Here is a 27062-nt window from a genome sequence, read left to right as displayed (position 1 = left end):
GCATTGTGTTGCATTTCACTTTTAAATGTAAGCCACACATTTACTTTATTTTTATTTTTTTTGCTGGGAAAGCAAACAACATTGTTCAGGTTGATAAATACAAAATCTGGTCAATAAAAAAAGCTCAAACTCAACTTGGACACTTTTCTGTTAAGCAGTATAAGTCAGGCTTACTTACACAATACACATAATATAAATCGCCTGATCATATGATGAAACCAGTATGAAAACCAAAAGGTAATGTTTGTATCAGTGAGGCCCCTTGTGGTCGATCCTGTCCAGAGACTGGGGGTCGGATGCTGCACCCAGCTCACTTTCCTTCGCCACAGCAGCGCTGCGTCATTCCAGTTGTTTCCAAAGCATGCGTAATCAAAGCATGCTTGTGTGTGGTCGTATTTATGGGTTCATTTAGTTGGCAAGAATCCATCATGTTTTAAACCCTCAGTGACTCCTTTCAAACTTTTCAGTCCGAGAGGAGAACGGTGCTTAGGTGTTGTGTTAGTCTGTGTGTCTCACTATGATGTGATCACCTTCCCAGTGTTTTGGACATTTTGCCAAATTCACTGAGTCAACTTGATAAGAGAAAAACATTGATTTCATGAGCCGGTGTATGTGTAAAGGTGCGTAAGCCTTTTGTGATATCAGGCTAAGGTGTATGTGTGTGTGTGTGTGTGTGTGTGGGTTCTGTGTGTGTGCGTGTGAGTGTGCATAGGCGCATGCTTGAGCTTGCGCACAGAGCTGCATGTGGTGTCTAGCTAAATCTCACCTGGGTATGACCTAACTAGGTCACGTCCAGCTAGGCCTATGGGTCACAAAACACATGTCGTGAGTAATCATCTGACAGTTGTGACTTTCCATTTGCTGTGTACGCTCCCATTGGAGAGGCGGCCTAGAACAACAAGTAGAGTGTGATAGTTACTTAACTGTTGAGGTGTTAGATAGTGTGGAATAATAGAGCTTATAATATTCCCAGGCAACGGCGCTCTTGCTGCCTCTCTGTTTCTGCCTTTCTCTGTCTCTGTGGCTGTTGCCTCCCTCTCTCCCTCCGTCTGACTCTCTGTATTTAACAGGAACCCCTCTGTCTTCTCTAGCTCTGTCGATGCTGTTTTAATGTCTTTAATCCCTGATTGTCAGTCATGTATGAGTTGGTGGGTCAGAGCTTACAGATTGTGTGTGTGTATGTGTGTGTGTGTGTGTGTGTGTTGTGTTGGGTGCAGGTGCTGAAACATTGTGCGGTGAGCATGTTTTAATGATAGGTCCAGGAGCACAGCAGCGCAGTAACCCCGTCCCTCTCTCCCTTTTACACACACACACACACACATACACACACATGCATACATATATATATACGTGTGCGTGTTTGTGTGTGTAAACACTGAAGTTCTGCATTTACATGGTACTCACAGGTCATGCTGACATGTATTTTATTTTGAAATTCAAGTACATGTGCAGATGGCTGTATTTGAGATCAAATATCTAATTCCATTTTACTAAGCGATGGTTTGTGATTTGAGCTCAGGCCTGTTGATGTTGACAAGTGTTTATTCTGATAAAGACCAATATCTTTCAATTGAGGATTTAATAATAATAAAAATGTGTTGGTATGTCAAGAAACCATTATTTTGAAAGTGGCTAAGGCAGATTACCATTTTGTTTTGAGTGAAATGTCTCAAAGACATGAATGACGACTCCTGTGAGCAATTTCATTTTTTTAAATGTTGTATTGGTGTATTTTCAATCAAGTTTCTTCTTTGTCTCAGTTTACTAGTCCAATGTTCTCTTCCTCCGTCTCAATGAAATGTATGATTACCTGTGGGGAATCGTGTAAAAAAAAAAAAAAAGGAAATGATATAAATATTTAAACACGCAAAAATGTGAGAAATATTCTATGTATAAAAGATGTATATGTGAGATATCCTTGTGAATAATAAAATTTAAACAATTTAAAATGATGTTATTATTTGAGCACAAACATGATATTAGGATTTATCACCAAAAGAGCATGATGGCACACAATCAATGTAGGAATTTTTGCATCATGGGCACAATGACGATTCTCTCTCTCTCTCTCTCTCTCTTTCTCACTCTCTCAGGACAGATGGATGCAGGATTATCTCGGTGATTTTAGGCAAAGATTAGATAGGAGAGCAGATGCACTCAGTGGGAGAGTGAGGGAGAAACATGAACGTCACAAACAAGGGAAGTGAGGATGATGGGCCATAGGATATATAGAGGGTGGGGCATAGCGCCTAGTGTGTGTGTGTGTGTGTGTGTGTGTGTGTGTGTGTGTGTGTGTGTGTGTGCGAGTGTGTGTTTCTGGCACAGTGCAATTTAAAGTAAACCTTCAAGATGTAAACATATATATGCATTTATAAAAGTGTATTTCTATTCCATATTCAACTACTGTCTACGTACAAAATAGACCGGTGCTTGAGCCTCTTTAATCAGTAATGAGGATAACATTTCACATGAGGAATAGCATTTCAATATTGAGTGACAAAATTAGAAGATTTTCAATTTCCAACAAATTTATCATTTGACTGATTTTAGTGCCATGTTGACCCCATCTCCCATGCAGCTATAGCATGACATGCTTGGCACTCTGGGATCTCATGTCACTTCAGTTGTAAAGTTGTGTGAGCTCTTGTCTTTATTTATTTATTTATTTATTTATTATATTTATTAAAGAAGAACACAAGCATCTACAGAAATAGAAAAGACACAAAAAACAAAAATATACATAGAGGTTATAGGTCAAATACATTATACAGTACCATGTCTTTTTTACATAAGCTCTGGTCACTGCAGTGGATCATAGGGATGAAGTTTACTGTTTGTTAAATATAATTCATGTAAATAATATAAGTAACTTTTGACCTTATGATCATCTTACTTTTTTTTTCTTTTCTTACCCAAATACAACCAAAGTCCTGATTGTAAATGCAGCATCTAGACAGTATGTACATAAACCTTTTGCAGCTTCAGAGCTTTGTAAATTCCCTGAGCATCAGTCAATCAGATCTATACATTTCCCGGCTGGTACATGGTGCCGCCTCCTTCAGCACGCTACTGTCAGTAACAGCCAATCATACGTGAATGCGCTCTTTCCAACGACGTCACTCCTCTACTGCAGTTTGATTGGTTAACACGCGCACAGTGTCGGGACCGTTTGGGCGTGGCCGGTCGTGCTCGAGGTTTGGGTGGTCGCCCTTTTTTTCTGTTTAGACACGCCCCAAGAGGAAAAGCCCTGTTTGTGATTGGACGGCTTCAATCGAGTTCAGAAACTGAAACTCCGCTGTGATTGGACCATCACGACGTCTGTCTATTTCCCACCATTTCATTGGTTGTTTATCGAGGGCGATTAACGTGAAAGCCTTGCCTAGAATGAACCGCAATGGAGTCCAAATAGGAGCCCCCACGAATCCACAGTTTAATTTATTTATAACTTGTAGTTATCTTTTAATTTGTTACTTTGTGTATATAGTTCACAGTTTGGCGCGTAACTCCCGTCAACAAAACTATTTCTGGACTGATATTCAAGTGTTTCCTAAAGTGTTCTGAACAAGGAAATCGTCTCAGGCTATGTAGCAAGCTAGTCTCATTTTGTCATTCGCAAGCTTAGTTGTCCCTTCACAGACTGTTTCAGAAACCCACATAAAGGTAAGCCCGTTTACACCTTGTGCACTTTTATTACCAGTGATCACATGCATTGATTCAGTTTAATAAAGACTCATACAGACAGCTAGCGGGTGGTAACCTTAAATCTGGGTCACTCTCTTCGCCATGTCAGGGCTACTGGGGCGATATCAACTGATTGGATGTGTTCCTCTTCACTTAACAAAGTGCGCTGTAAACCCCGTGAAGCCTTAGTTATACCTTCTTAAATCACAGCACATGCTGCACTTTATAACGTCTAAACCTTTCAGGCATGACGGAGTACAAACTGGTGGTGGTTGGAGCAGGAGGTGTGGGGAAGAGCGCCCTCACCATCCAGCTCATCCAGAACCACTTCGTGGATGAATATGATCCTACTATCGAGGTGAGTGAGGAGTGTGTGTGTGTGTGTGTGTGTGTAACTAATCCATAAACACATTCTCAACAGCCTCTCTTGGACAATGCACACTGGATCTTGTTCTCCCCAGATTTCCCATCTCACATCAGAGTTAATTTAACACTTTCTGATAGTTTATAACAGCCGCCCCAGAGCCATATCAGCTCTATGAGGGACAAACAGCACTCCAATCAACACTAATGATCACTGAAAAATCAACACTTGTAACATTGGAAAAATTTTAAGCTTTTCTCCAATGTCTCAATCTGTAGGCCACATAATGGATTTCCCCCTTTCACACTTACTAGTAATGAAAGTCCATTGTTGTCACTTAGATGCTTTGGAAAATGGAAATATATCTGCACACTGAATTCAAACTTCTAGCAAATTTATTACAAAACAACTTTTCAACCAACAGGCTCTTGATTGTGTGAATTTGCTGGGAACTTGATTTCAGTGTGCGGAGGTTTGCCTTTATCCAGCACCTGAGCCCAAATTGGGTTGGATGTGCATACGTCTCCTTGTTTCATGCTAACCTGGATACAAAGTGCAACAGCTGCATTGCGGAGTAATTCTGTGAATCAGCAGGCAGATGTGTTACATGCTGCTTGCATTATGTTAATGGCGTGTGTTGGTTGCAGGACTCGTACAGGAAGCAGGTGGTGATTGACGGGGAGACGTGTCTGCTGGACATCCTGGACACTGCAGGCCAGGAGGAGTACAGCGCCATGAGGGACCAGTACATGAGGACAGGGGAGGGCTTCCTCTGTGTCTTCGCCATCAACAACAGCAAGTCCTTCGAGGACGTCCACCTTTACAGGTAGGAGATGGCCGAGGTCCCGCAAGCACCTGCCACCTTATAGACTAGTTTAGATGATGGAACAGTTGGAGGAATTGGTAAAACTTGTAAAAAAAAAACAATAAAACTGTCAAAAAAAATTGACAGAATTAGATGTAAAAAATACATGTGTTTGGTTTGGCTCAGCCGGTAGCACAGTTTCTGTTAAATTCAAACTTTTTAACTGATCAAATTAAGCAAATGAATAATGAACAAAATATGAGGTGATGCAAAAATATCTCCCATCAGTACTTTTTTTTTTTTTTTTTTTGTGCACAGTGGCTCGAATGTCTGCCTGTATAAGTGTAAGAAGTAGCCTACAAGTAAGGCCTCCCTCATAGCAACATATAGCAAAGAGCGATTAAACTGTCCTTTCTCCCAATCATATTCTGCTTAAAGCTCGACCTTTATGACTCATCAGTTGTTAAATAGTTTGAACACAAACATTGTCAGTTGATGTCCAGTCTGCTCATCAGGGGGAGTGATGCAGCTGAGCGAGATCAGCAACCATGACCCACGCAGTTCAGAAAGGGCTCGCTTCAGTCTGTGACGTGCTGCTGTTTGTCTTCCTCAGAGAGCAGATCAACAGGGTGAAGGACAGCGACAGCGTTCCCATGGTGCTGGTGGGGAACAAGAGCGACCTGGGCTCCCGGAGCGTGGAGACGCGGCAGGCGCAGGAGCTGGCACGGAGCTACGGAGTTCCCTTTGTGGAAACATCTGCCAAAACCAGACAGGTAGCCGCCAGTTTCTGGAAAAGACACGAGAAACTAGGGATGGGACGATGTATCAAAATTCAGTATTCATAGTGTTCTGTTACATCACCACACGGCCATCTTGGTAGGAAAATAACAGGTGATTGTAATAAAGTAACAGGTGATTACAATCAAATGACAAACACAGCCAGTGAGCTGTGTGTATTGTAAAACGCCATATTGGTAGGAAATATTGGGGCAGAAAAATGAATCATGAATGAATCATTTGATTCTGCTGTAGTAATCACAAATGAGACGCTTGCCCATCACAATTTCACAAGCTCTCCATCAAAATGATATTATTTGCACTTTGTAATGACATTTTTAAATTGTTGTTTTCATTCTAGCAAGCCAATGCCATTTCTAGAAAGACGTAACATAGTTTAAAATTCTTTCTGTGACATGGCTGGCCTTTATACGTTTTTTTTTTTTTTTTTTTTTTAATCTCAGACTACATTTTTCTATTTCTTTCTCTCAGGGTGTGGAGGAAGCTTTCTACTCGCTAGTGCGGGAGATCAGGAGATACAAGGAGACCAACCGCAGCAATAAGAAGAGCAAGAAGAGCACTCAGAGACGCTGCATGATACTATAGCAACACACACACACACACACACAGAGCAACATCGCCCACAGCACTTGTTTTGTCCTCCTCCTCACATGCTGCACCTCCTCCATCACTGTGGAGAAGGCCAGTGCCGCTCTGGACAGGGAAGCAGACGTGGGAAAAATCCACTCTTGTCATCCTGCTGTCACAGCTTCCACTCACTTTCCCATGTATTCATCCAGTGGGCAGTGTCCATTTAATGCTGTGAATTCATTTGATTCATAGGATTTTTTTTTTTTTTAATGACTTAACTAGAATCTGCAGTGTCATTTTATTGATTTTTGTAGCATATTTTATTGATTTTGTTTTAAGTCAATACTTAATTTCAGTCTGTGGTAGAAAGATATTTGACCAAGAGCCTAAATGAGAATTTGTTTGGAAAGATAATTCTCATTCTTGTAGCAGTTTTCAACTTTTTTTTTTTTTACATACCTTTCCAGCTCAGCTCCTGTTGACTTTAGAGGGTTCAGAGTGTCTGTCGGTGTACTTTGCACTGTCACATCCGGAGAGTCTTTCAGTCAAAGTGTTTAGTATTATCTAAGGCTGCAGTACAATGTTTTGGGAGGTGAAATTTGTCATTAATATCTTGCAGTTGCTTGGCACACAAAGTTCATCACAAGTCCCAAAAAAATAGATTAGACCGGAAGCAACAGAGACTAGAATATCGTCGCTGTCCTTTGAAAACGGACGGATGATTGTTTAAAAGTTTTTGGGAGTTGAGAAAAATTGGGTCGTCTTCCCCTTTTACAGCCGTGACAGAGACATTTCACAATTTTGAACAAGTTGGCTGAGCCTCTGAAACACAACAGCAATACTCAAGATAAGAGTTTGGTTTTTTTACACCACACAGGAAATATGTCAGCTGTAAAATGCTGTAGTAGAGCAGGATCACCACAGTCACGTTACTTTATAGCCTCATACTGTGTTCAAGTCTCCTAGGTGCACTTTATTCATTTGCCGTTGTGTGTGTGTGTGTGTTTTTTTTGTAGAAGTTTGCAGTTTTAAAGGTTTACTCAGGAAGACGATGTTATATCAGGAACTGAGGAGTCATGGCTTGAAAGCTGTAAAATGAGCTGTTGTGATCTGAAGCCGGTCCTGTCGGTGGATTCACTCCGTCACATCTTAAAGCGCTGCAGCTTATGTTTATTGGAGTGCCGCCCCATGCTGTCACATTGTATTCCAGAGTCTACCTTTAATGCATTTCTGTTCAGTCTCAAGCTGTTGATGGTTGATCAGTCGCTGTGTCTGAATTATACATACATGCACACACTGTTCGCAGTAAACACTGTTCATACCTACTGAACCTCACATGAAGGTTTCAACATGCTACCCTCAAGCCACTGATGCTCCAACAGTGCAACATCCTGGCATTTTCATTAAACCGATGTTAGAGGACAGATGGCCTCGTGAACCATTTTTAAATTCAGACACAGCGACAGTCATGTTATCAAATCAAACTTATGCTGGATGATGAGGATATTCAACAACATTTTTATAGCGGCATTTATGTCTTCTTTGATAATTACAATGGACTGTTAAATTTTATATTTTTGTAGCATTACAAACAACTTCCCCCAATTTAAAACCAATGACTGCACTAACAACTTGCTGCCACCATAGTTATTGGAATTATATCAACTTCTAATAATAAAGTAACCTCAGTTGAGTTGCATCATGCCAACAGAAGTGAATAAATGCAGAATACTCACTTTGGTGTAAACCTGGTTACATCCAAATGCTTCTTGTATGTCATGATGTCTTGTTATCTCAAATTATGATGTAATTCCATCGTTTAACTATGGAATAACTATTAAATGTTTGAAAACTTTATCTGCCGACAACCGCCATTATGGTTGAAGCTGAACAAGTCTCACTGACAGACAGCAGGGCAAAATCTCCGAATGCATTCTGCTGTTGTGAATGAGTGAATGTCATCTTTTTTTTTATTATTCTTCGCTGGTTATGGGTTTTGACGAGGATGAATGTTTTTGTATTTCCGAAAAGAGGCAGCAGGACATGAATATTAGTTTCTCAAACACAATAACCAGGAGGAGACTGAGGCTACAGTTTCCACCAGGACAACAGATCTGGTTTTTAACCCCTTGAAGCAAAGGCCTCGTCTTTTTATGGCAGCCTAACAAAGTGACAACACACTGGATCTCATTTCCCCTTGTTGAGACAGACATCAAAAGATCAAATCTGTGCCATAAGGGGTTAAATATCATCAGGATTTTCTTCTCCGGTGTAAATGCAGAACTCAGAGGTCCCGAATCAATGGAGGGTTGTGACTGAGACACTGAGTAACATGAAGGAGAAAGCAATCCAGTTCTTCACTTTGATATTAAGTTACGATTGGGGAATGTAGTTAGAGAGGGAGGCAGGGAGATTCTCCACCAGTGTGTAGATTGTTTACCTCTTCACAGCACAGGATAACTCAATTTCACTACCTGTAATGCTGTAGTTGGGTTCTGTATTATTCTGTCTAACATATACTGATGGAGTTGTTCAGAAAATGAAGTACAACTTGTCTTCTAACACAGGGTGGATCTCTCTTGCTCCCACCGCTCCTCTCAAACAGGAGACCTTAAAAAACATTTTCAAGTTGCTTCATAATGTCAAGCAAAATATCAAACTGTAAGTCCCAGCAACAAAACTGCTAGAGCACGGTTTGTTTTCCATACTCTTCACAATTGAGACACATGGGGCCACTCACCTCCTTTTGAAGTGTTGATGGAGAATTGGTGTTTGAGCACTCAGTGAAAATAAAACCGTGGTGGCATGTTCTCAAGGTTACACCACCTTTCTTATCTTTTAAAGTTACAATCTTCTTGAATAAAGAGCATTTTGGCTACTATTGCTTGTAAATGGCTTTATGATTCAATAATACAGTATTATAATTTTTTTATACCCAGGTAGTTAGGGTTAGTGTTCAAATCTATGGGCTTTTAAAGAATGATCCTCCCCATACATTGAATTGTTGAGATTTCACCTCCTGTAAGATTTTTGTTATGTTTGTCCAATGAACAATGATCACACTCCTTGCCCAAAAAGAATAGAATGGTTTTTTTTTATTTTATTTTACAAAAAGATGCTACTAAATGTCATTTTATTCATATTACAAAAAACAGAAATATGCGCAATATATTTGCATTTTTACAAGCGCAAAGATAACAGACGGAGAGGATAAGAGTCCACGGTGATCCAGAATGAGGCACATGAGGATTACAGCTGTGTGCGTCTCTCACGATCCAAACCGAGCCACCAGCTTGCACTGGTCATCCAGATCTTTCTGAACCTTCTTCCTCATGTAGAAGATGGGACAGTCCCGGCTGCAGAGGAGTCAGGAGGGACAGCGGTTACTGGGTGTGATTCAGCCATAAATGCTGCAGTATAAACGGTTGTGATTGTATTCCACAGTTCTCACAAATACAGATACTGTGCATGTGAGCATGTACCTGGTGCAGAGCACGTCCTCATGGAGGGAGCCTTGGCAGCGCTGGCACTGAGTCCACAGGCGAGAGAAACGCTCTTCTAGTGTATTAACGTGAAAGATCTGTAATTCAGAGGCTCACTGTTAGCTCACTCACTAGACACAACTAGAACCCTTAACCTCTACTGCTGTTGTTTCTGAGACTCCCCATTCACTTTTCTGTTGACAAATACAAAATCATCTCATGAAGAATTAACTGTATGAGCTCTACTGGAACAGCTGTTTTTATATAGGCAAGGTTATAATCTATAACCTAAGATTAATTTGATTGATATGGGAACGGGAGTCCTGTGATGTTTAATTGAATGTGCTCTAATTGAATTCTACATCAAATCCCCAAAGGGGAACGCAAGCCTTTCTCACTGAGCTTTGAACACAACCACCAGAGGGCGATATAATGACTTGTCCTGCCCATAAACATCAGGTAAGGTTGGACATGACAACCTCAAATATGATGAAACCCAACATTCCCAGGAAAAGGGACACTTCAGTCTTTACTTTACTTGAAACATTGTCAGTGTTGGCAGTTCATGTCAATCCAGTAAGCTCAGTGCTGGGGTTAGGGGTCTTTTAAACTGTCTAGAAAGAAAACTAGCATGTTAAAATATCAAGACTTATTCTAAATCTTGCATACCTCCTTTTGATACAGTTCAGACTCCTTCTTCTTACAGAAATCACACACAGCCGCTGCAAGGACAGCACATGTTAGACAGTGGCACATCTATAAAGCTCTTCACATATCACTCCCACCCACAGCTACCGCAGATCAAAACATAAACATGGTGACCTTCAGCTAGCCTTAGAAATGAAGAGCTTGAAAACATCCATTTGATTGTGGATATCAAAAGCAAAACAATCATTATAGAATGTCTTACAAATATCTAGTGTGTCTGCCAACGGTTTTCAAGAGGGATTTTCTAAATACCGAGTCATGAATGTCAGGTAACAGATTAACACGTTAATAATCACCTCAGTTGTAAATAAAAATGTATTCTTTGACAACTTGCTTGGTTTAAATATTACAGTCGAGCTCAGTAGCTAAACAAAAGAGAAAATCGGAAAGACATTTGCCAAATTTGAAAAATATGAAGCGCTCACACACCATCTGTCTTGAGCACAGCTTTGCAGCCGATACAGGTGCTCCTCTTCTGAGCAAACGCCATGAGGCCCCCGATCTTCGAGGTCAGCACCGTCTTACAGCGCGTGTGGTCCCCCTCTGGAAAACAAGAAAATCAGCAAAATGAATAAAATCAAAAGCTCAAAAAGATAAGACACGGTTAGTTTAGCTTAGTTTAATCTCATTTCTTTATCCATCATGCATTCTAGGAACACGGGGATAGACTATTTGTTAGATCTATTGTCTGGACACTGCAGCTTTGACACTCGCATTGGCTACTTATAATGTTGCACTCTTAGGCCAGGATCACACTTATGTTGAAATATGTTGAAGGCCTTACTCTCTGATGGAGGTTCATTCATTTTAAACAAGGGAATCTGTCACAGTTGCATCATTCTGTTGGATGCTGCATGCATTTGATTTATCCTACTTAAGACATTGATTATGCATGCATCAACTAAACCAAGCGTGAGTTTATCATGTTTTTTTGGGGTTTTTTAAAATCGGCTCTCTATCAAGTTTTTGTGATGAAAACATTTTGTTACGTTTGAGCCATGGGATCCCTGCACATAATTTGCAGCGACATAAATGCATTACAACTTAAGTGCGATCCCGGCATTAGTAAGTCACTCTGGCAAAGAGTGTCAGCTAATTGCCTCAAATGTCAATGTGAGAATGTGTGTGTGTGTGTGTGTGTGTGTGTAGACTCACTGAGTAGGATGCTCTCTGCCTTGCTCTCCCCCAGGATGGGCTCAAATATTCTCAGCAGCGGCTTGGACAGCTGCTGCTCCAGGTAGTATTGCGTGTCGATGGGAATGTTGTTCTCCAGCACGTAGATTGGGTCCTGCAGCAGCGTAGGACACAAGTGAACACACACACACACACTCGTCAGGACATGGAGGTTCAACACATATGCTTGTTTGAAACTGACGCACAAATAACCCAAACACACGCATGAACGGACAAGCACAGACGGCAGGACAGACCTCGGACTTCATATACGCTGCCACTCCCTTTGTAGCCTTGATGATAACGTAAGGAACTCTGTCTCCCAGGTTGGGGGCGCTGCCTGCGTCTCTTTTCCTCATCCTGTCAAAACAAGCATTAACAGAGAAACCGCTCCATGACTGCCGTTTTCACAACTAACTGCATTTATTCAATCAATCATGGAGATGGAGCTCTTGTCAGATCACCAGCCCAAACTACAAATTTGTCCTTAATTGACTTTCCTGGTGAAGAAATCTACATTTATGATACCTTGTGTTCTGTGTTTCTCATGGATGTTTTTTTCTATTACATTACATCTGTTGAGCACCATTTCAAAAAAAGCCTCTCACCTCTCGGCCAGCTCCACGTGGGCCTGCTTGCCGGCGTACTCCTGGGCGGTGCGGGTCAGCTCCTTGGTGATGATCAGCTGGCTGATGTCGATGCGGTTGCACAGCAGGTCTGAGATCACTTCTTTGGCATGGGCCACGGCACCCTGGGGATCCCTGAGGACAACATCACAGTGGGTGTGTTTACATTCACACTGTGCTCAAGATGACAGCTCATAGCCTGGTTAAGATGCTGTTCAGGATAAGCTGTTCATCAACAGAATTTTCCAAATATTGGCATGCAGTGACCTTATCTACATTTGCGAGAACCAGCAGTAAATGGGGTGAGGTGTCTACATGCCTCAGTATGCCCAATAACATCAGTATAATCCCATTATCATATTTAGATTTCTCATAATCTGGTGTTTATCCTGGTTATTGTAGCTGGGATATCATATTTACTTGTACTAGTTACAAAATGGAATACTGAAGGGACATCGGTGCACATGATAACACATTCAGTGGGTTACATTGTAATTATCAGATTGAGAGAGAAGTCCAATTTGTAAAAGCAGCACATTGAGACACATGTTCACAATCAACACAAACACATCAGCCAGCTGGGGAGCAATGCTGCCCATGAAAAAACTAAGACGTTAAGTCCAAACTAAGACGCTACTGTGAAAATGGCAGCAGGTGAAAGGAGCGTCACTGTAAAGTCATGGATGAAGAGGATGCAGACAATTCTGTAATTCACTAATCGGTTCTGTCCTGATCTTTCTCCTGAGACTTGAAGGGGATAAAATTGCAGGACTACATTTAACTAGATCAGCTAATACATATAATGGCCAAAATCTGCAGTATATGCTGTATGTGTGCGTACCTGTCTATGAGGATGTTCTGCAGACAGGTGTTAATGAGGTTGGCCACCAGAGGGCAGTTGTCTCTGCGGACGGTCTCGATGCCTTTACAGTCCATCTTGTCATGTGTGTCTGGACTGGAGGAGAAATAGAGGCCTGCATACCGCTTCTTGTTGATCAGCAGGTATGGGTAGTACACCTGTGGAAGTGACAAAAACAGGCTTTCATCAGCTAAGAGGACCCAGAGCAAAATTTGCCAATTTTTATTTTTGCCTGTCCCCAGATCTACTGTAATCTCAAACTCCGACTCGCTCCCTTTGGAAACGATTCCCTGCTTCTCAAAGACGATATTTGGCCAGGAGACAAGACACAAGGCTGCTGTGTGTCTGTCCAGCACAAATCCAGCTTTGAGCGTCATCATCATTGACATTGCTCAGTTGTCTCCACCCCAAAGAAACATCTTCATCACAAACACTAACTTCCAACGTCTCAACAAAATTACTGGGACAAGTGTTTTGTGAATCAGGCAGGTTTCTTAAAAACCTGAACTATCTTTATACATCACTTCACTTGATAATGAAACAGTACCTTCTCAAACTCCAGTTTGATGGGTGGGGTGAAATGGGAGGACACCCATGCTGCTGCTTCCCTGCCCACATCCATGGCGTCCCTCACCGTGGCAACACCAAGCTTGACCATGACCGAGTCAGTGTCCCCATAAATTACCTAAAAAAAACACACACACATCAATATTTAATTGGTAAAGGGAAGGTACAATCAGGGTTTTCACCCTTGGCCCACTCAAAACATCCATGACAGCACATTTCAGTTACATAAATATTTTAATTACATTTTGGCATGTTTTCCAGTTAAGAAAAGCACAAAGGAGAATAGTTTGGTTTCCAATACAGGACCAAGCTGGGCTAGCCAGAGCTTGGCATTATCCACTAAACACATAAAGATTTCTCTTTTCAGCAATTTTTTAAAATGTAATTACCACCATCTAATCTAAAATGGAGAGACAATTTATCAGATATTACCTGTAATAGGATAGGAACAAGACAAAGGACATTAGTCAATATTAGTGTACCGTAGCCACATGTTTTCCTCACCTTAGCATCAGCTTGAAAGCCATTGGCAATGGTGTACTTGGACTCCACTAGCTGTTTGGTTTGCTCGATCATCTGCCTTCCAAAGCCAGTGACACTCTTGGGGGGGAAAAGAGGAACATTAAATTCTCTTTAGTTTATCCCTAAACACAATCTGTAATTTTGGAGTAAGCTTTCATTGGCCATACAGCACAATCCTCTACAGCCACACTGGCAGTGAATCCCTGGACAAACATGGTGCCCATGAGCAAGTTCCCTGGTTTTCATTTCAACACAAATCTGGAGTATCTGCGTACAGCTACACCTGGTCTTAACCTTTATGTTCACTGTTGTAATGCCATTACATCTGTGCATTGGAGCGGCAAGAGCATGGCAAGTAGGTGACAACTTCATTTAGGGTGAATGAAAAATTGTGGTACAGTGCATGAATTGTAAGCACTTGATAATCAATCAACTGGTCAATGCTCATCATACAATGTGAATATAAAATGCTTGGGTTTGAGTTAATGTGTCTTCCTTCTCTGTGTGTAAGCAGGATTCCTTCACATTTTTCTTTTTGAAAAGTCCAGATTTTCCTAATCTTAATTTACTGGCTGGATTTGAAGACTTTGGTCTACACGCAACACGCAAATCTATGCTGGTAGTGGCTGGGCAATATAACTGCCAACAAGGCAATATAATATAACAGCTAATACCACAATATGTAAACTGATAGTGTGTCTTCAGCACCATACAGTGTGCAGTGATATTTGCATCAGGCCTAAACAACAGAATTACTCCATTTTGTGCCATTCCCAAACTTTAACTCCTAGAAAATATCAATTTCCTGCGTAGAAACCGAGGATAAAGCTCTCACCTGGGAGATCTCCAGACAGGGCAGCTTGCCCACCTGGGCCCCTGTAAAGCCATAGACAGAGTTGGCACTGATTTTGAGGGCCAGCTGTCGGCCATCCAGCACCTGCTTCTTGAAAGGGTCCGTTTCATTCTTTAGCTCAGCCTTGGCCCTGTGGACAGACAGTGGGACAAGGTGAGAGGCCGGGTCTGGCTTTTCTGGTTTCAAGACATTAACAATTAGTTCACTGAGATGTTATCAGGGATCTAGAGTTAGTTTTGGCAGCGTTTGGATTATACTTTGGAGTTTTGAATATCGGTAAATTGTTTATTAGTTTTAATCATGAGTTTAGTCATGGATCATATTATTGAATTTGGTTTCAGTTTAATTTTCATTGCGAGTCTAGTTTTGTACATCCATTTTTTCTTTGTCTGAAAATCAATACAGTGAAAAGTAATAAGTGAAATAGTAGGGGTGAATCTAGGGATCAAGAAAATAAATAAACTGAAGTAGCAAGTTGAATCTTAATCCAACACCCAGAATCTACCCTGCTTGACAGAGAACCAGCTTGAGTTTGCATTAGTGGTGATCAGCTGGATTTCCTGCCTTTTACGACCATTTTGTGACCTTCTCACTCCAGTTCAAGTTATTTTTGCGATTCATTTGGACTGGTTCCAACCTCTTCCTGGCAGACAGCAGGTTCTCCAGGATCTCAGGCAGAAGTCCTTTCCTCACGGAGCTCCTGACAAACTGGTCGCCAGTCGGAGTCTTGATGAAGTCTTCTGGTGAAAGGCTGAAGACACACAGCCACGTCAAAGATTAGCTCACTCAAATTCACAGTATACACACCTGGGCTAGAACAGAGTGTGTTAATACTGGACATTTTTTCAGTATTTGTTATTAGGCGAATAAATTAAACTATAGTTGAAATGCTACAAGTCGGTGTGGCAGTGCATGTATGTGTTTATGGGGTAAAGGTTACATGTCTGTCCCATGACAGATCATGCTCTTGGATGTATAAACTCAGACAGAAGAAGAGACACTTTCATAAATCCAGATGTGGCAGACAACAGTGAATTATACTGAGTAACTGGACATTTTGTTTATTCCAATTTATGTCTATCAGTTCAACAAGTTATTATTATAACCAACACTTGCGTACTTGCTTGTGTCGCTGGGCCACTAGTACACCAACCAGTACAAATTTTAATTGAGGTGTCATTTTGACAACACACCTTCATGCAGTCTGTAGAATTTTCACAACTGCAGACTATACTGATCCTTGGCTATGAGAGGAAGTGCACACATGCACAACAAGCCTCTGGAGCCAAGAGTCAACTCACTTTCAATCAACTCCAGTCAAAATTTCACGTAAAACTGCAATTCACATAATAATGATCAGGCTTTCATTCTCATTAATTTCATATGTAAAAGAACTGTTTTATCTATATTTATTTATTTTTATATATATATATATATATATATATATATATATATATATATATATATATATATATATATATATATATATATATATATATATATATACACACACACACACACATATACACATATATATATATATATATATATACACACACACACACACACACACACACATATATATATATATATATATATATATATATATATACACTGTTTTTGAATTTTCCTCAACATTCATTCCCTGAATTGATTGAACAGGAAGTTAAGTGACCCCAACTGTGACAATGAGGGGGAGGTGCGCTTGATTTGTATGCCAGTTGAGGTGTGGGAAGGCAGCAGGGTAAAACATATTAAAAAAACAAAATAAGTCTGCAGGCCAGCTAAAAATATCTGGCGAGCCACATTCAGCCCGTGGGACTGATGTCAGACAAGTGGTGCAATCTCTGAGAACACAGACCACAGTTCATGGTTCAATTCCAACTGAATTTTGACTACGAATTCAAATGGCCAAACTTGTCCAAGTAAAATAAAAAAGTTTGAGTGACAAAAGCAAAGACGACTTCCCATAAAGATGAAGAAATCCTCACCCCAGTTTGTCCGCTGAGCCTTTCTGAAGCAGGGTGGTGTAGCACAGATTGTGAGCCATCATGATGGACGGATACAAAGAGGAGAAATCCAGGGTGGCAATGGGAACGCTGTAGTACCTATAGAGACAAGGAGGTGGTGATGGAAAGTTATTTGAGAAGCATGCACCTACAAAACAGAGAAATAAGCACCGAGAGCAGAGCGGTTTCATACAGACAGCAGAAGTACACACCCTTTCTCTGGCTCAATGACTGTAGCTCCAGTGTAATCCTCTCCTCCTTCCGTCTTCACAACAGGCATGACCAGGTCCTGTTTCATGGCCTAACACACACACAGACCCTTAGTGCTTCCATCCATAAACCAGTATGCATCCAGCAGTAACTCTCCAGCGTGTTCGTGTTTTCCTTAGTTACCTGTCGCAGCAGCTGAGAGACGACTTTGATCTGCTGGCCCCTTGACAGCAGGTATGTGAGCGGCACGCCCGTGACTCTGGCCATCTCCATGTAGTTGATCACACACATCAGCTTCTGCAGCAGGCGCAGCGGGAGGTAGGCGTCTTTCAGGCAGTAGACGGCCAAACGCCGCCGTGTCTGTTCGTTGCCGTTCTGAGGTGGAGGAAAAGGAGGCGGGGGAGATGGGAGAATGCAACGACAAAGCAATGGACTGGATGCTGGTACTACTTGACATTACAGGTTGGCAGTGCCAAGGTGATATCTCCTCCTGAAGTAGAGATGGTAGTTTCTTCTTCCATGCTGTACTGTAAGTGCTAATAGGATATTTATAGTACATTATGATGGCTCATAATGCCATTATATCCATAACCAGATTCAATTAGTCTTGATAGGAAGGTTTCTAATTTTCTTCAGGAGACGCAACATGTAACAACCGGTTTTAAGAATTCCTAATGGCTTTTGCACCATCATTACATATCATCATCTATTATACTTGAATGCCTTAAGGTAAAATGTTATCCTAAGAACTAACACATTCACACAGAAGGCATTCCAACTGCAAATCAAATGACTTTTGCTTACAAAAAGTTTCCATCCGTTTTGCAATTTGAAGGATTTCAGCACAGCTAAATGATCCAAATATGCAAAATATTGGTAAATGAGGGCTGTCCAAGGAGGAGTGAAATCTTGAAGTACGCTGTGTTTAGCTCTCAAAGATAACCAGCTCCCCTCCAGATGCGACAGGGCTGCTGCTCTGTGCCTTACCTGCAGGTCAGTGATGATTGAATGCTGCACATCCTCCTTCTGTTCTTGCAGGAAGTGGAAGCTGACGGCGTTCAGTGTGTAAGAGCGCAACTTATAGTCTCTGAGGAGCACCTGACAGACAGAAACACCAGTCAGGTTGTACTCAAAGGCCTCACAGAACCAAATGTTTAGTACAAGTTTTTCAGTATCTGCTGTCTTTTCCTGAAAACAGTCTTATCCTACTGATACATCACATGTTTACTGTATGAACATGCGTCTGTGCGTGTGGCTGCATGTCAGTGGGCTAAAGCAGAGATAAAATCTGCACTTCATGCCAAAAAAACAAGAAGATTCAAGCAGGGAAAAGCGCTGCTGAATGGTGGCATTGTCAGTGAACTATTCTTAAACCATGATTTACAATGGGAAGTACTGACCTGCAGCAGGTCGAACTGAACCCGGCCCTCCATGTTCATGGTCTTGTTCTCTCGGCGGCCCATCTGCTTGCTCTGGAAGCTCGAGTCTCGCAAGACCGACTTGATGCCTCGCACTCGGCCCAGGTAGGGAAACAGATTCACCTTAACACAGAGGAATACTTATTATTCAGTACAGTGGGAGAGAAGAAGGCCCTCCAACCAGAAAGGGGAGATCTGAAGTATTTCTACTACAAATAAATTTTTCTAGAAGCAGAGGGGGAATAAACAGTTGATCCACAAAGGGAACACCAGACTTAGACTCTAAGCATTGATACATATCAAATGAATATTCATCTACCAAGAACATTTCAGGCATTGGTATTGCTTGAAAGGTGTGAATGAATGTGGCTCTGTCTAACCTTTAGCGTAGCCGCCCTGTTGAGCAGGTAGGGGAAGTCAAAGTTCTGGATGTTGTATCCAGTGATGATGTCTGGGTCCACCGTCCTCACAAACTCCGCCCAGCTCTGCACACACAGACACAAACAGACACACACAATGACACGACAGGCAAACAAGGAAATCGGACGCAGTTGAACAGGGAACAAGGAAAACATGGCTGTTCAACGCATTAAGAGTAAAAACACACTGAAGCCTGTGTGTGTGTGAGTGTGTGTACCTGAAGCAGCTGTTTCTCTTGCGTAAAGCAGAGTATCCGAGAGCCTACGATGCTGGCGCAGGACTGCAGGGTGAACACGGTGCGGATGAAGGGCTCCGTCTCGCCCTGCCTCTGCACCATGGACGCTATCTGAATCACAGGGTCTTTGTCTGCTTCTGGGAAGATACCTGGAAGAAAGAGAGAGAGAGAGAGCACGTCTGAGTCCAACGCTGCAGTTGCATTACATCACATCAAGTTCATCCAAGTTGTTTATTTCTGTCCATGTGTGATCCATATTGTTAGTATTGTAGAAAACACATCAGAATGTGCCAGACATTTTTACATGTGTGTTCAGTTGCTAAGAATGCATGTACAGCAAGGCCAATCAGTTTACCTACTTTTGCTAGTCAACCATCTAGCAAACACTGTTGTAAGTGCGTAGGTTAAGTGTGCATGTAACGTATAATGCAGTGAGCCTCTGCAGCTTATATATATATCCAAAATTATTAAGTGTCCATAAGAAATTAATAGAATAGTTAGTATATGAAATTATAGTGCAGAACGTGTATTCACATGGTCTTTCTGTTGTAATTTCATGTAGCAGTGGCACTTAAAGGTCATTTTAGTTGATGTGTAACTTCTGGTTCCATCCGTCTCTGTTTTGACCCCAGTTTTGTTTCTAGTGAAGGCTGCAGCGCTAAAAATTATTTTCTTACTAATCATCAAAATACAAAAAACAATTCTAAACATAAGAACTATACTTTGTGTTATAGGAGGAAAATGTAGAAAAATTACACTTATGTTAATTTGACATTCTTTTCTTGCAGGAATGGTGGTTTGCTTGCTGTACAATAATAATGGCAGTACATAGAAACCCACCTTTTCTTCCAGCACACTCAATGTCAAAGCTGAGGACCCTGAGTGGTGCAATCCTCTGCCACTCTCCCTCTGCTGGGTGACTGATCAAATCTGTCCATCCAACATCCACCTCATACTGACACAAAGACACCTAAAGGACAGAGAGAGGAGGAGAAAGGTCGTGTTTGGTCATTTGGTGAGAGACTTATGGCAGCATCGAGCTACAGGGGAGGTTTGAAAAAATGAGGAATGAGGGGGAAAAAAAGGGGTCACTTCACAGAACCAACAGAACGATGAAGGATGCATCATGCCATGCGATAGGTAAGACATAATCTAGACTGACCTTGCTGGGGGAGTGAGGATCCGTGTCCCCCCTCCGCTCCTCACGCACTCTGTACTTGCTTTTGGGAAGCTCGATCCAGCAGCATCCCACCACATCGCTGTCCACCATAAACCTGGCAACACACAGAGGCTTGTGAAGCTGAAAAATGCAGCTTTAGAGTTTACTAGTCAACTATTTTCTGGAGAAAGCCATTTATAAACAGTGGCAGCTTTAAACAGGCCCTGGCTACTTCTTCCACTTTAACACACAAGGTTTGTACATATTTTCACCACTGGGTTTCCATGACTTCTTTATGACCTAGAACCAAATTTTTATGACCAAAATTTGTGGGATTTCAATGGTGCCACTGCATATACAAGGAAAACGCTAACTTAAAATATGACTAAGAAATTACCCAGAGAAACCAAAACTGCAAACAGCATGTTTACCTTCATAAACATAAATGAATGATATGAACAGTAACTTAATTAAAATAAACTTGTATAAACTTTGTCTAAATTAAACATTTCTTATAGGCTAACATAAATAACACTATAATATTATGTAAATATACGCTGCATTTTCCTGGCATATCGTGGCTTGCTTGGTTAGCTGCTACACACCACAGCTTTCATTAAGCTAGCTTCCAAGGCGAGCAGGCAGCCAGACAAATCAACGCCTAGAACAACTTGTGTCCGTTTACACGGAAAATGCTCAGTGTGCCATTTAATTCAACTGACAAGATGACTGTCTCTTTAAAGTTGCTTTTTTTTCTTTCAGTGAACATAAATACATCATGAGCACAAAACAGACTCTTAAAATAGATTTGTGAGATGAATTTCCATGACAACACCTTTCCAAGCCTGGATTATTCAATTTTCAAATTGTATAACTTTTCTAGGATTTTCATGACCGACTGGCTTGTTCAGGAGAAATTTGGAAAGAACATCCATCTGTCTGTCTAACCATATTTACCAGATGTGTAAAGCAGAACCTAAGACAGGCATCCAGATACACACACCTGATTTCAAAATCAATGTTGGCCTCATAGGAGGGGTAACTCTGGATGGGGAAGGGTCCAAACTTAAAGCCCTGCTCCAGCAGTCTCTTTGCAGGGGCGATGAGACGAGGCATTGCCATGGTAATCCGCAAGAAATCCAGACTCCGCTTCCCATGGTAACCATACATGCCTGGAGGGGAAGAAAACATGAGTGAATATGATGATAGAGGAATACAATGACTATCACTATGCAACATGAATATTGGTAGCAGTTTCACGTGTGTGTATTCATAATCAGGTATCCTATGGTGCATTATGCTAATGCTAAGTACACACGTTAGCATATACACCTTAGCAAACTAAATAAAAAATGGACACAAAGATACAGCTGGTACCAATCTTCTCAGTTCACAATGATAAACTGATCCAAGAGCGTATTTGTGAGTGTTTGTGTATTCCTTTTAACAATTGTATTGGCTGAACAACAACTATACATCAGTGTTTATACATCAGTTGTACTCACTCTCTTTGCGGGTGATATCCACAGCCAACACTGTGACTGAGATGTTGTCCTTATTGGAGCGCATGTCCTTCAGCACAACAGAGTTCAACTCCCTCTTAAAATCACCCAGGTGGTCACGTGTGAACCCTTTTCAGAGGAGACAAAATGGCAGAATTTAAATCCCTTCAATAAAGGAAGAAATTACATGATTTTTCTAATAAACAGAAAATGGGGTTGAAGATCACTAATGTGAAGCCCTTGAGATAGAAGGCCATTCGAGAAAGTTAAATGCTCAGAAGACGGAAATCCATTGAAATACTGAGCCAACGTTTATTCTAAACACAAAGTGTATAGTGATTCCACTTCTGTCCTTGAAAATGAACAAAAATTATGTATAGTGTAAGACAAGGAAGTACTTACCACTTGGTGCAGGTGTGTAGAAGTAAGGCGCAAACCCATGGACATGGCAACAAACGCTGTTGCCGCTGTCCGTTACCCCAAACATCCGAATGATTGGGACATTACCCTGCAGCTGGCCGGGCATGCCAGCCACCGCCGCCCCTGGACAACACAGAAGAAGACACTTTCTCATCTACAGCACTGGCATAAGTGAGGGTGGATGTGTTCTGTGCAAAGCTGCTATCCAAGGTAAGATCAGGACTGTCAGAGAAACCCAGTGGGCTTTCACCTTCAGATTTGACATTGAAGACTCAAAGGGGGAATATCACTCAGAATTCATGTTATTCCTATGGTCCATGATGTAAAATCTAGAACTGCTCCCCATATTATGAATGGGAGATTGATTTTGTGGGCCCAACTAATGTTTTTTTTAGTTTGTTTTTATATCACAATGGGTTTTTGAGTGGTATTCCCCTTTAAGAGGGGCCAAATCTGACCATAGTCTTGCAGTATGCGTTCACCCTAAAGCTCTTTGACAAAAAAAATACATGCAGGAAAAGTTTAGCTCAGTATTATGAAAAGAGCAGAGCAGTCCAAGTCCACTCCATTACCTAAATAGTAGTCGAGGTCAATTTGCTGAAACACCAACGTATCAGATGCTGGGTCCAGCGAAGGGGCGTGAGGCCGCCGCCAGCGAGGGTTAAGGTCTGCCGAGAAGAGGTCACCTGACACAGAAGCAGGGGGTTAATACAGCAGTAATAACTGAGAGGGCAATTCTTTACTCTGACTATGTTTTCAATGGTGATGCAATTAGGTAAGACGTGCTTGCATATTGTCAGAACCACCCAAGTAAACAAGGAGAAATTTGCTAGAAAAATTGTTAACTAGTTGCCACTTATCAGCTGCGCAGGCAGTTACATTACTCACAATGCAAAGCAAGGCACGCTTTACAAACTCAAAGCATGGCTGGATTGCCAATTTAACCATTCAGATTGTTTGGTTAGAACTACCAGCCATATAAATGACTTACCTACATGAACAGAGAAAATCAGGCTGTAAAATAAACATGAGAATTACTCCATGGGTAGGGAGGTTCTGTAGAACGAATAATTCACACGGTCGCCCTGGATCCAGAAGAACTGTAAGCATCAATTTGTGGCGTACAAACTTCACCCTAAGATGGGTTCTAAGTGATTCCACAAATTCAGTTAATCAAGTGATTACCAAGTGATAGAATTGGTTAAAATGTAGGGCTGATATATGAAGATACTGACAAAAAAATTTGAACTGCGATTATTGCAATTACAATTGAAACTGCGATTCATATCATCAGTTTTTTTCTTGTTATACATTACTTTAAAATCGTTTAAAGAAAAGTGATTTTGTTAAAAAAAAAAATAGATGTCAGTGTGCAGGATTTACAGAGTTTGAGTATGATAAAAGGTTTTCTCCAATATTGTATTTAAATCATGGACCAAAGATTACCTGGAGCTCTAAAAGACCTTGTTTAGAAATCCATTCTGGATGCCGCTCTCTCTTAAGCAATTAAATTGCAGCCTCTGCCATTTGGAAAATGCAGAAGTTCATATTGAGATTGCGAATTTGTTTTTCCAATTGGAAAGATTTGAAATTCTCATTAGCAAGATTTCTTATTTCAGTCACATACTGTTAACTTTTAGCCATTTATGGGGTTTTTTCAAAACAGAATTACATGCCATTTACTTGACACAGTAATCTCTTAGACCAATCAAATGTGTGGAACCCCATACAACCTCAGCCTATGGTATGCTATGAATCAATGGTCAAAATTGTTCCTGCACCAGGGGAACCATGTGACTTCTCCCCTCCAAAGTGCTTTTCTATGAGCCACTTACCTACAGGAATAACATCATGTCCTGCCTGCCCCTCCCTCTCCTCTAGTTCCATCTCTGCTTCTTCAAACATGGACAGTTCCTCTTCGAAGACCGACGGGCTGTCCTCCCATTCGCCACCCGGTCTCCCCCTCTTGGGCTGGGAAGCACCACCCATTACTGGGCCGCCGTTGCGTCTTTTGGTCTCCATGTCTAGAAGTCAATTAAAGAAAAACTTAGTGGAATGTTGGAGGCAAAATTTAAGTCATATTAGGGTAGATGATAAATGGTGAGGATTTAAATTAGTAGGTTATTCAGGTTAGCAGGCACTGATGGGATAGTAATATAGCCTAATGATTGAAGTGAACACAAATGGTATGAAACACATTCAGGAAGAGGCAAACTGATGTGTTTTCTTCCTGAATGTGTTTTCATCACAACAAATTCCTATTGTACTAGTTTGGGAACTAATTCCCCCCTGCTGTGAAAGCCAAACAAAGGTTAGACAGAATAAAATGACAGAATGAGTATATGCTTGACAAAACTGTAGTATACACTTACTGTGAAATCATGAATAAAATAAGCAATCTGTGCCTCTTGAACATGCCTGATTAAATTTAAGTCTGACCAACGATACAACAAATTGATGCTCCTGCCTAATGTAGCCAAACAACGTATTATTTTCGAGTATGTTAGAGTTTCCATGGTAGAGAAACCACTTATAAGTCTTGATTTTTCCTCAAGATCTGGAAAGTAGGATACAGTTACTAAAAAAGTGAACTGATTTCTGATACTTTGGATCCTGAATAACATGAATCCACCACAGAGTGCTATCCATATAGCTGCTAAAGGTTTTACTCCTTGATGACCTTGCATATTTGAATCTTAGTTCTCTAGTTTATCACTTTGGGAAGGAGCTGTTAATGTTCATAAACATTAATTAGATGGCCCTACACCAGAAAAGTAACCAAATGTTCTTCTAAATATAGCTTTACTTCGTCCTTCAAAGGTGGCAGTGAACTTGCAAAGAATAATCCACTCGGATCAATAGTAAAGTAAACGGCAAAATAACTCATATAGATTACATTTGATACATTGAATCCTCCCATGATAGGTTGCTAATGTTACAAAACATTTGAACCGAGAGAAAAACGAGTCTAGTATCAAACAGGAGGTGGAGCGGTTCAAGCTGCAACAAACGAGGGGCAAGTCTCCACGCTGCACTTCCTTGTTTGAGACCACCAGTAATGTAGCATGGCTGTTGTGTGAAGACAATAGACCTGCTGCATTTTGGGGTAACGTTATGCCCGCTAACTGTTAAGGTTCAGGACAACCTGCAGTACCACAACCGTGTGTAACGTTACGCGTTGCGTAGTAATCGGTCTATCCAGGCTTCTTGTGTTGTTTCATGACATTACACTCATGGCTGACGATGATTATAACTTATCCTAGCGTTACTGTTACACCTTAAAATTATAAAACCCACAAAAACCTTTTAGGAATGCCTCGTTAACTTTGTGACGACATTTATTTTCGATCAACAACACCACACCAACTAGCTAGCTGCCAAGCTTGTAAACAGAAAATAGCATGGTGCCAATTTTGACCAAATGATGTGACTAACAGTGACTGTGAAATCTGTCAAAACAGCTATCAACTGCTGGTGCATTTCTTACGAAGTTATACATACCTTTGTTAGTGACTTCTTAACAGCAGCCCTCAGTTGACAACAGCTCCCGCCACTCTTCTTCAATTCGTGAACTTTCACCGCAGAAAGCGCGGAAAATTTCCGTTTTCCGGACTACAGCCAATACTAAAAGGATTAGTCGATGACGACATCACAAGGCGGAAACTCGTCGTTCACGGCCATGATAATGGAGAAGGAAGCTTCCCCTGTATACTGTCTACTTCACGCATCCTTCTATATGAAAAGACCGTGTGTCCCGGCAAAATTACGTCAGAGTGTGCTTGAGTTGAAAGGAGGCTCAACAGTTTGCCAAAATGTATTTTTTTTTACTAAGTATTATATTCATAAATGCAACGTTTCTAAAACTAAGCCTAATTTCCAGATTTAAAAAATAAATTAAATCACACATTAAAACAATAACCCCTCCCCCAAACAAGAAGGAACCACTGCGTTTCCTGCCCAATATATCAGTGTAACTTTTTTCCTTTACACCTGGTATCTTCTTTCTGTCCCTGTTAAAGAAATGCTATCTGATATTATGTGTTCTAATTTTTATTCTCTGAATAAGTTTTGGATTACATGTGCAAAATAGGAATAAGAAAAAAGTGGGAAAAACAATTCGATGTGGCACACAACTAGAGAACTGAATAGCTCGTGCAAAGCAATGTTTAATATTTCTAGAAATGAACTCTCTCAAAGCGGAAAAGCGAGCCACGAATGAAGAAAATGACAACTAGCGCCCCACTGCTCAAGTTCTGTCAAACTACATTCTCAGTTCATTTTCCCATTGACAAATACAAATATTTCAAATTCCTAGTTTCATGAATACAACCGAGTCGGCCATTGTCGAATAGATGATTATATGATAAAACAATATAGACTTCATATTATCATCATTTTCCAGCAAACATTCTATTCTATTCTATTCTACAAATCCTTTCAGTCTAGTTTTAGTTTTTTATTGACATCATCAAATAAAAGAAAAAGAAAACAGTCAAAAGAAATATAAGTGCCAGATGAAGTAAAAAAGAGAATGTTAAGAATAACATTCTAAGCACATCACCTTAGCAATATGACATTAAGCACAGAAAACTATTTAGTGTAACAGATTTATCACTAAGATGTTCCTGAAGCAGTTTTAGATCTTAGGATCTGCATTGATGAGAGTTGATTGGGGATTATG

At 40.9% G+C, this 27062-nt stretch overlaps 2 protein-coding genes across 2 annotated transcripts; one reads left to right on the top strand and one right to left on the bottom strand.

The window, feature by feature from the left end:
* Positions 1-3382: 3382 nt before the first annotated feature.
* Positions 3383-8175, top strand: LOC139921615 (GTPase KRas). The gene is made up of 5 exons (XM_071911895.2): positions 3383-3660; positions 3927-4039; positions 4693-4871; positions 5464-5623; positions 6120-8175. Exons 2-5 carry the CDS (start codon positions 3929-3931, stop codon positions 6231-6233), a joined length of 564 nt encoding a protein of 187 aa, XP_071767996.1. The 5' UTR covers positions 3383-3660; positions 3927-3928; the 3' UTR covers positions 6234-8175.
* A 1140-nt stretch (positions 8176-9315) lies between these two features.
* On the bottom strand, positions 9316-25958 carry pold1 (polymerase (DNA directed), delta 1, catalytic subunit). The gene is made up of 27 exons (XM_071911924.2): positions 25883-25958; positions 24217-24405; positions 22954-23067; positions 22364-22504; positions 21965-22090; positions 21463-21631; positions 20463-20574; positions 20141-20270; positions 19283-19449; positions 19026-19130; positions 18628-18768; positions 18215-18325; positions 17411-17602; positions 17230-17318; positions 17000-17116; positions 15646-15759; positions 14991-15138; positions 14138-14233; positions 13614-13751; positions 13049-13224; positions 12190-12342; positions 11839-11941; positions 11564-11696; positions 10838-10951; positions 10370-10422; positions 9701-9798; positions 9316-9574 (listed from the first exon to the last, which is right to left on the bottom strand). Exons 2-27 carry the CDS (start codon positions 24401-24403, stop codon positions 9487-9489), a joined length of 3315 nt encoding a protein of 1104 aa, XP_071768025.1. The 5' UTR covers positions 24404-24405; positions 25883-25958; the 3' UTR covers positions 9316-9486.
* Between the last annotated feature and the right edge of the window lie 1104 nt (positions 25959-27062).

Source organism: Centroberyx gerrardi, chromosome 7 (genome assembly GCF_048128805.1).
Source record: "Centroberyx gerrardi isolate f3 chromosome 7, fCenGer3.hap1.cur.20231027, whole genome shotgun sequence".
Lineage (NCBI taxonomy): Eukaryota > Metazoa > Chordata > Actinopteri > Beryciformes > Berycidae > Centroberyx > Centroberyx gerrardi.
Note: the sequence above shows the minus strand (reverse complement) of the source record. Positions and strands in the feature narration are given on the sequence as shown.

What these genes read in the sequence shown, in the direction of transcription:
- LOC139921615 (XM_071911895.2), top strand. Translation starts at nt 3,929, where the DNA reads ATGACGGAGTACAAACTGGTGGTGGTTGGAGCAGGAGGTGTGGGGAAG. An exon ending in GAGGACGTCCACCTTTACAG is followed by an intron (nt 4,872 to 5,463) that starts GTAGGAGATGGC and finishes TGTCTTCCTCAG; the next exon opens with AGAGCAGATCAACAGGGTGA. An exon ending in CATCTGCCAAAACCAGACAG is followed by an intron (nt 5,624 to 6,119) that starts GTAGCCGCCAGT and finishes TCTTTCTCTCAG; the next exon opens with GGTGTGGAGGAAGCTTTCTA.
- pold1 (XM_071911924.2), bottom strand. Translation starts at nt 24,403, where the DNA reads ATGGAGACCAAAAGACGCAACGGCGGCCCAGTAATGGGTGGTGCTTCC. An exon ending in GGCTCAGCGGACAAACTGGG is followed by an intron (nt 15,760 to 16,999) that starts GTGAGGATTTCT and finishes GTGTGTCTTCAG; the next exon opens with CCTTTCACCAGAAGACTTCA. An exon ending in GCTTTCAAGCTGATGCTAAG is followed by an intron (nt 13,752 to 14,137) that starts GTGAGGAAAACA and finishes TGTTTTTTTTAG; the next exon opens with GTAATTTATGGGGACACTGA.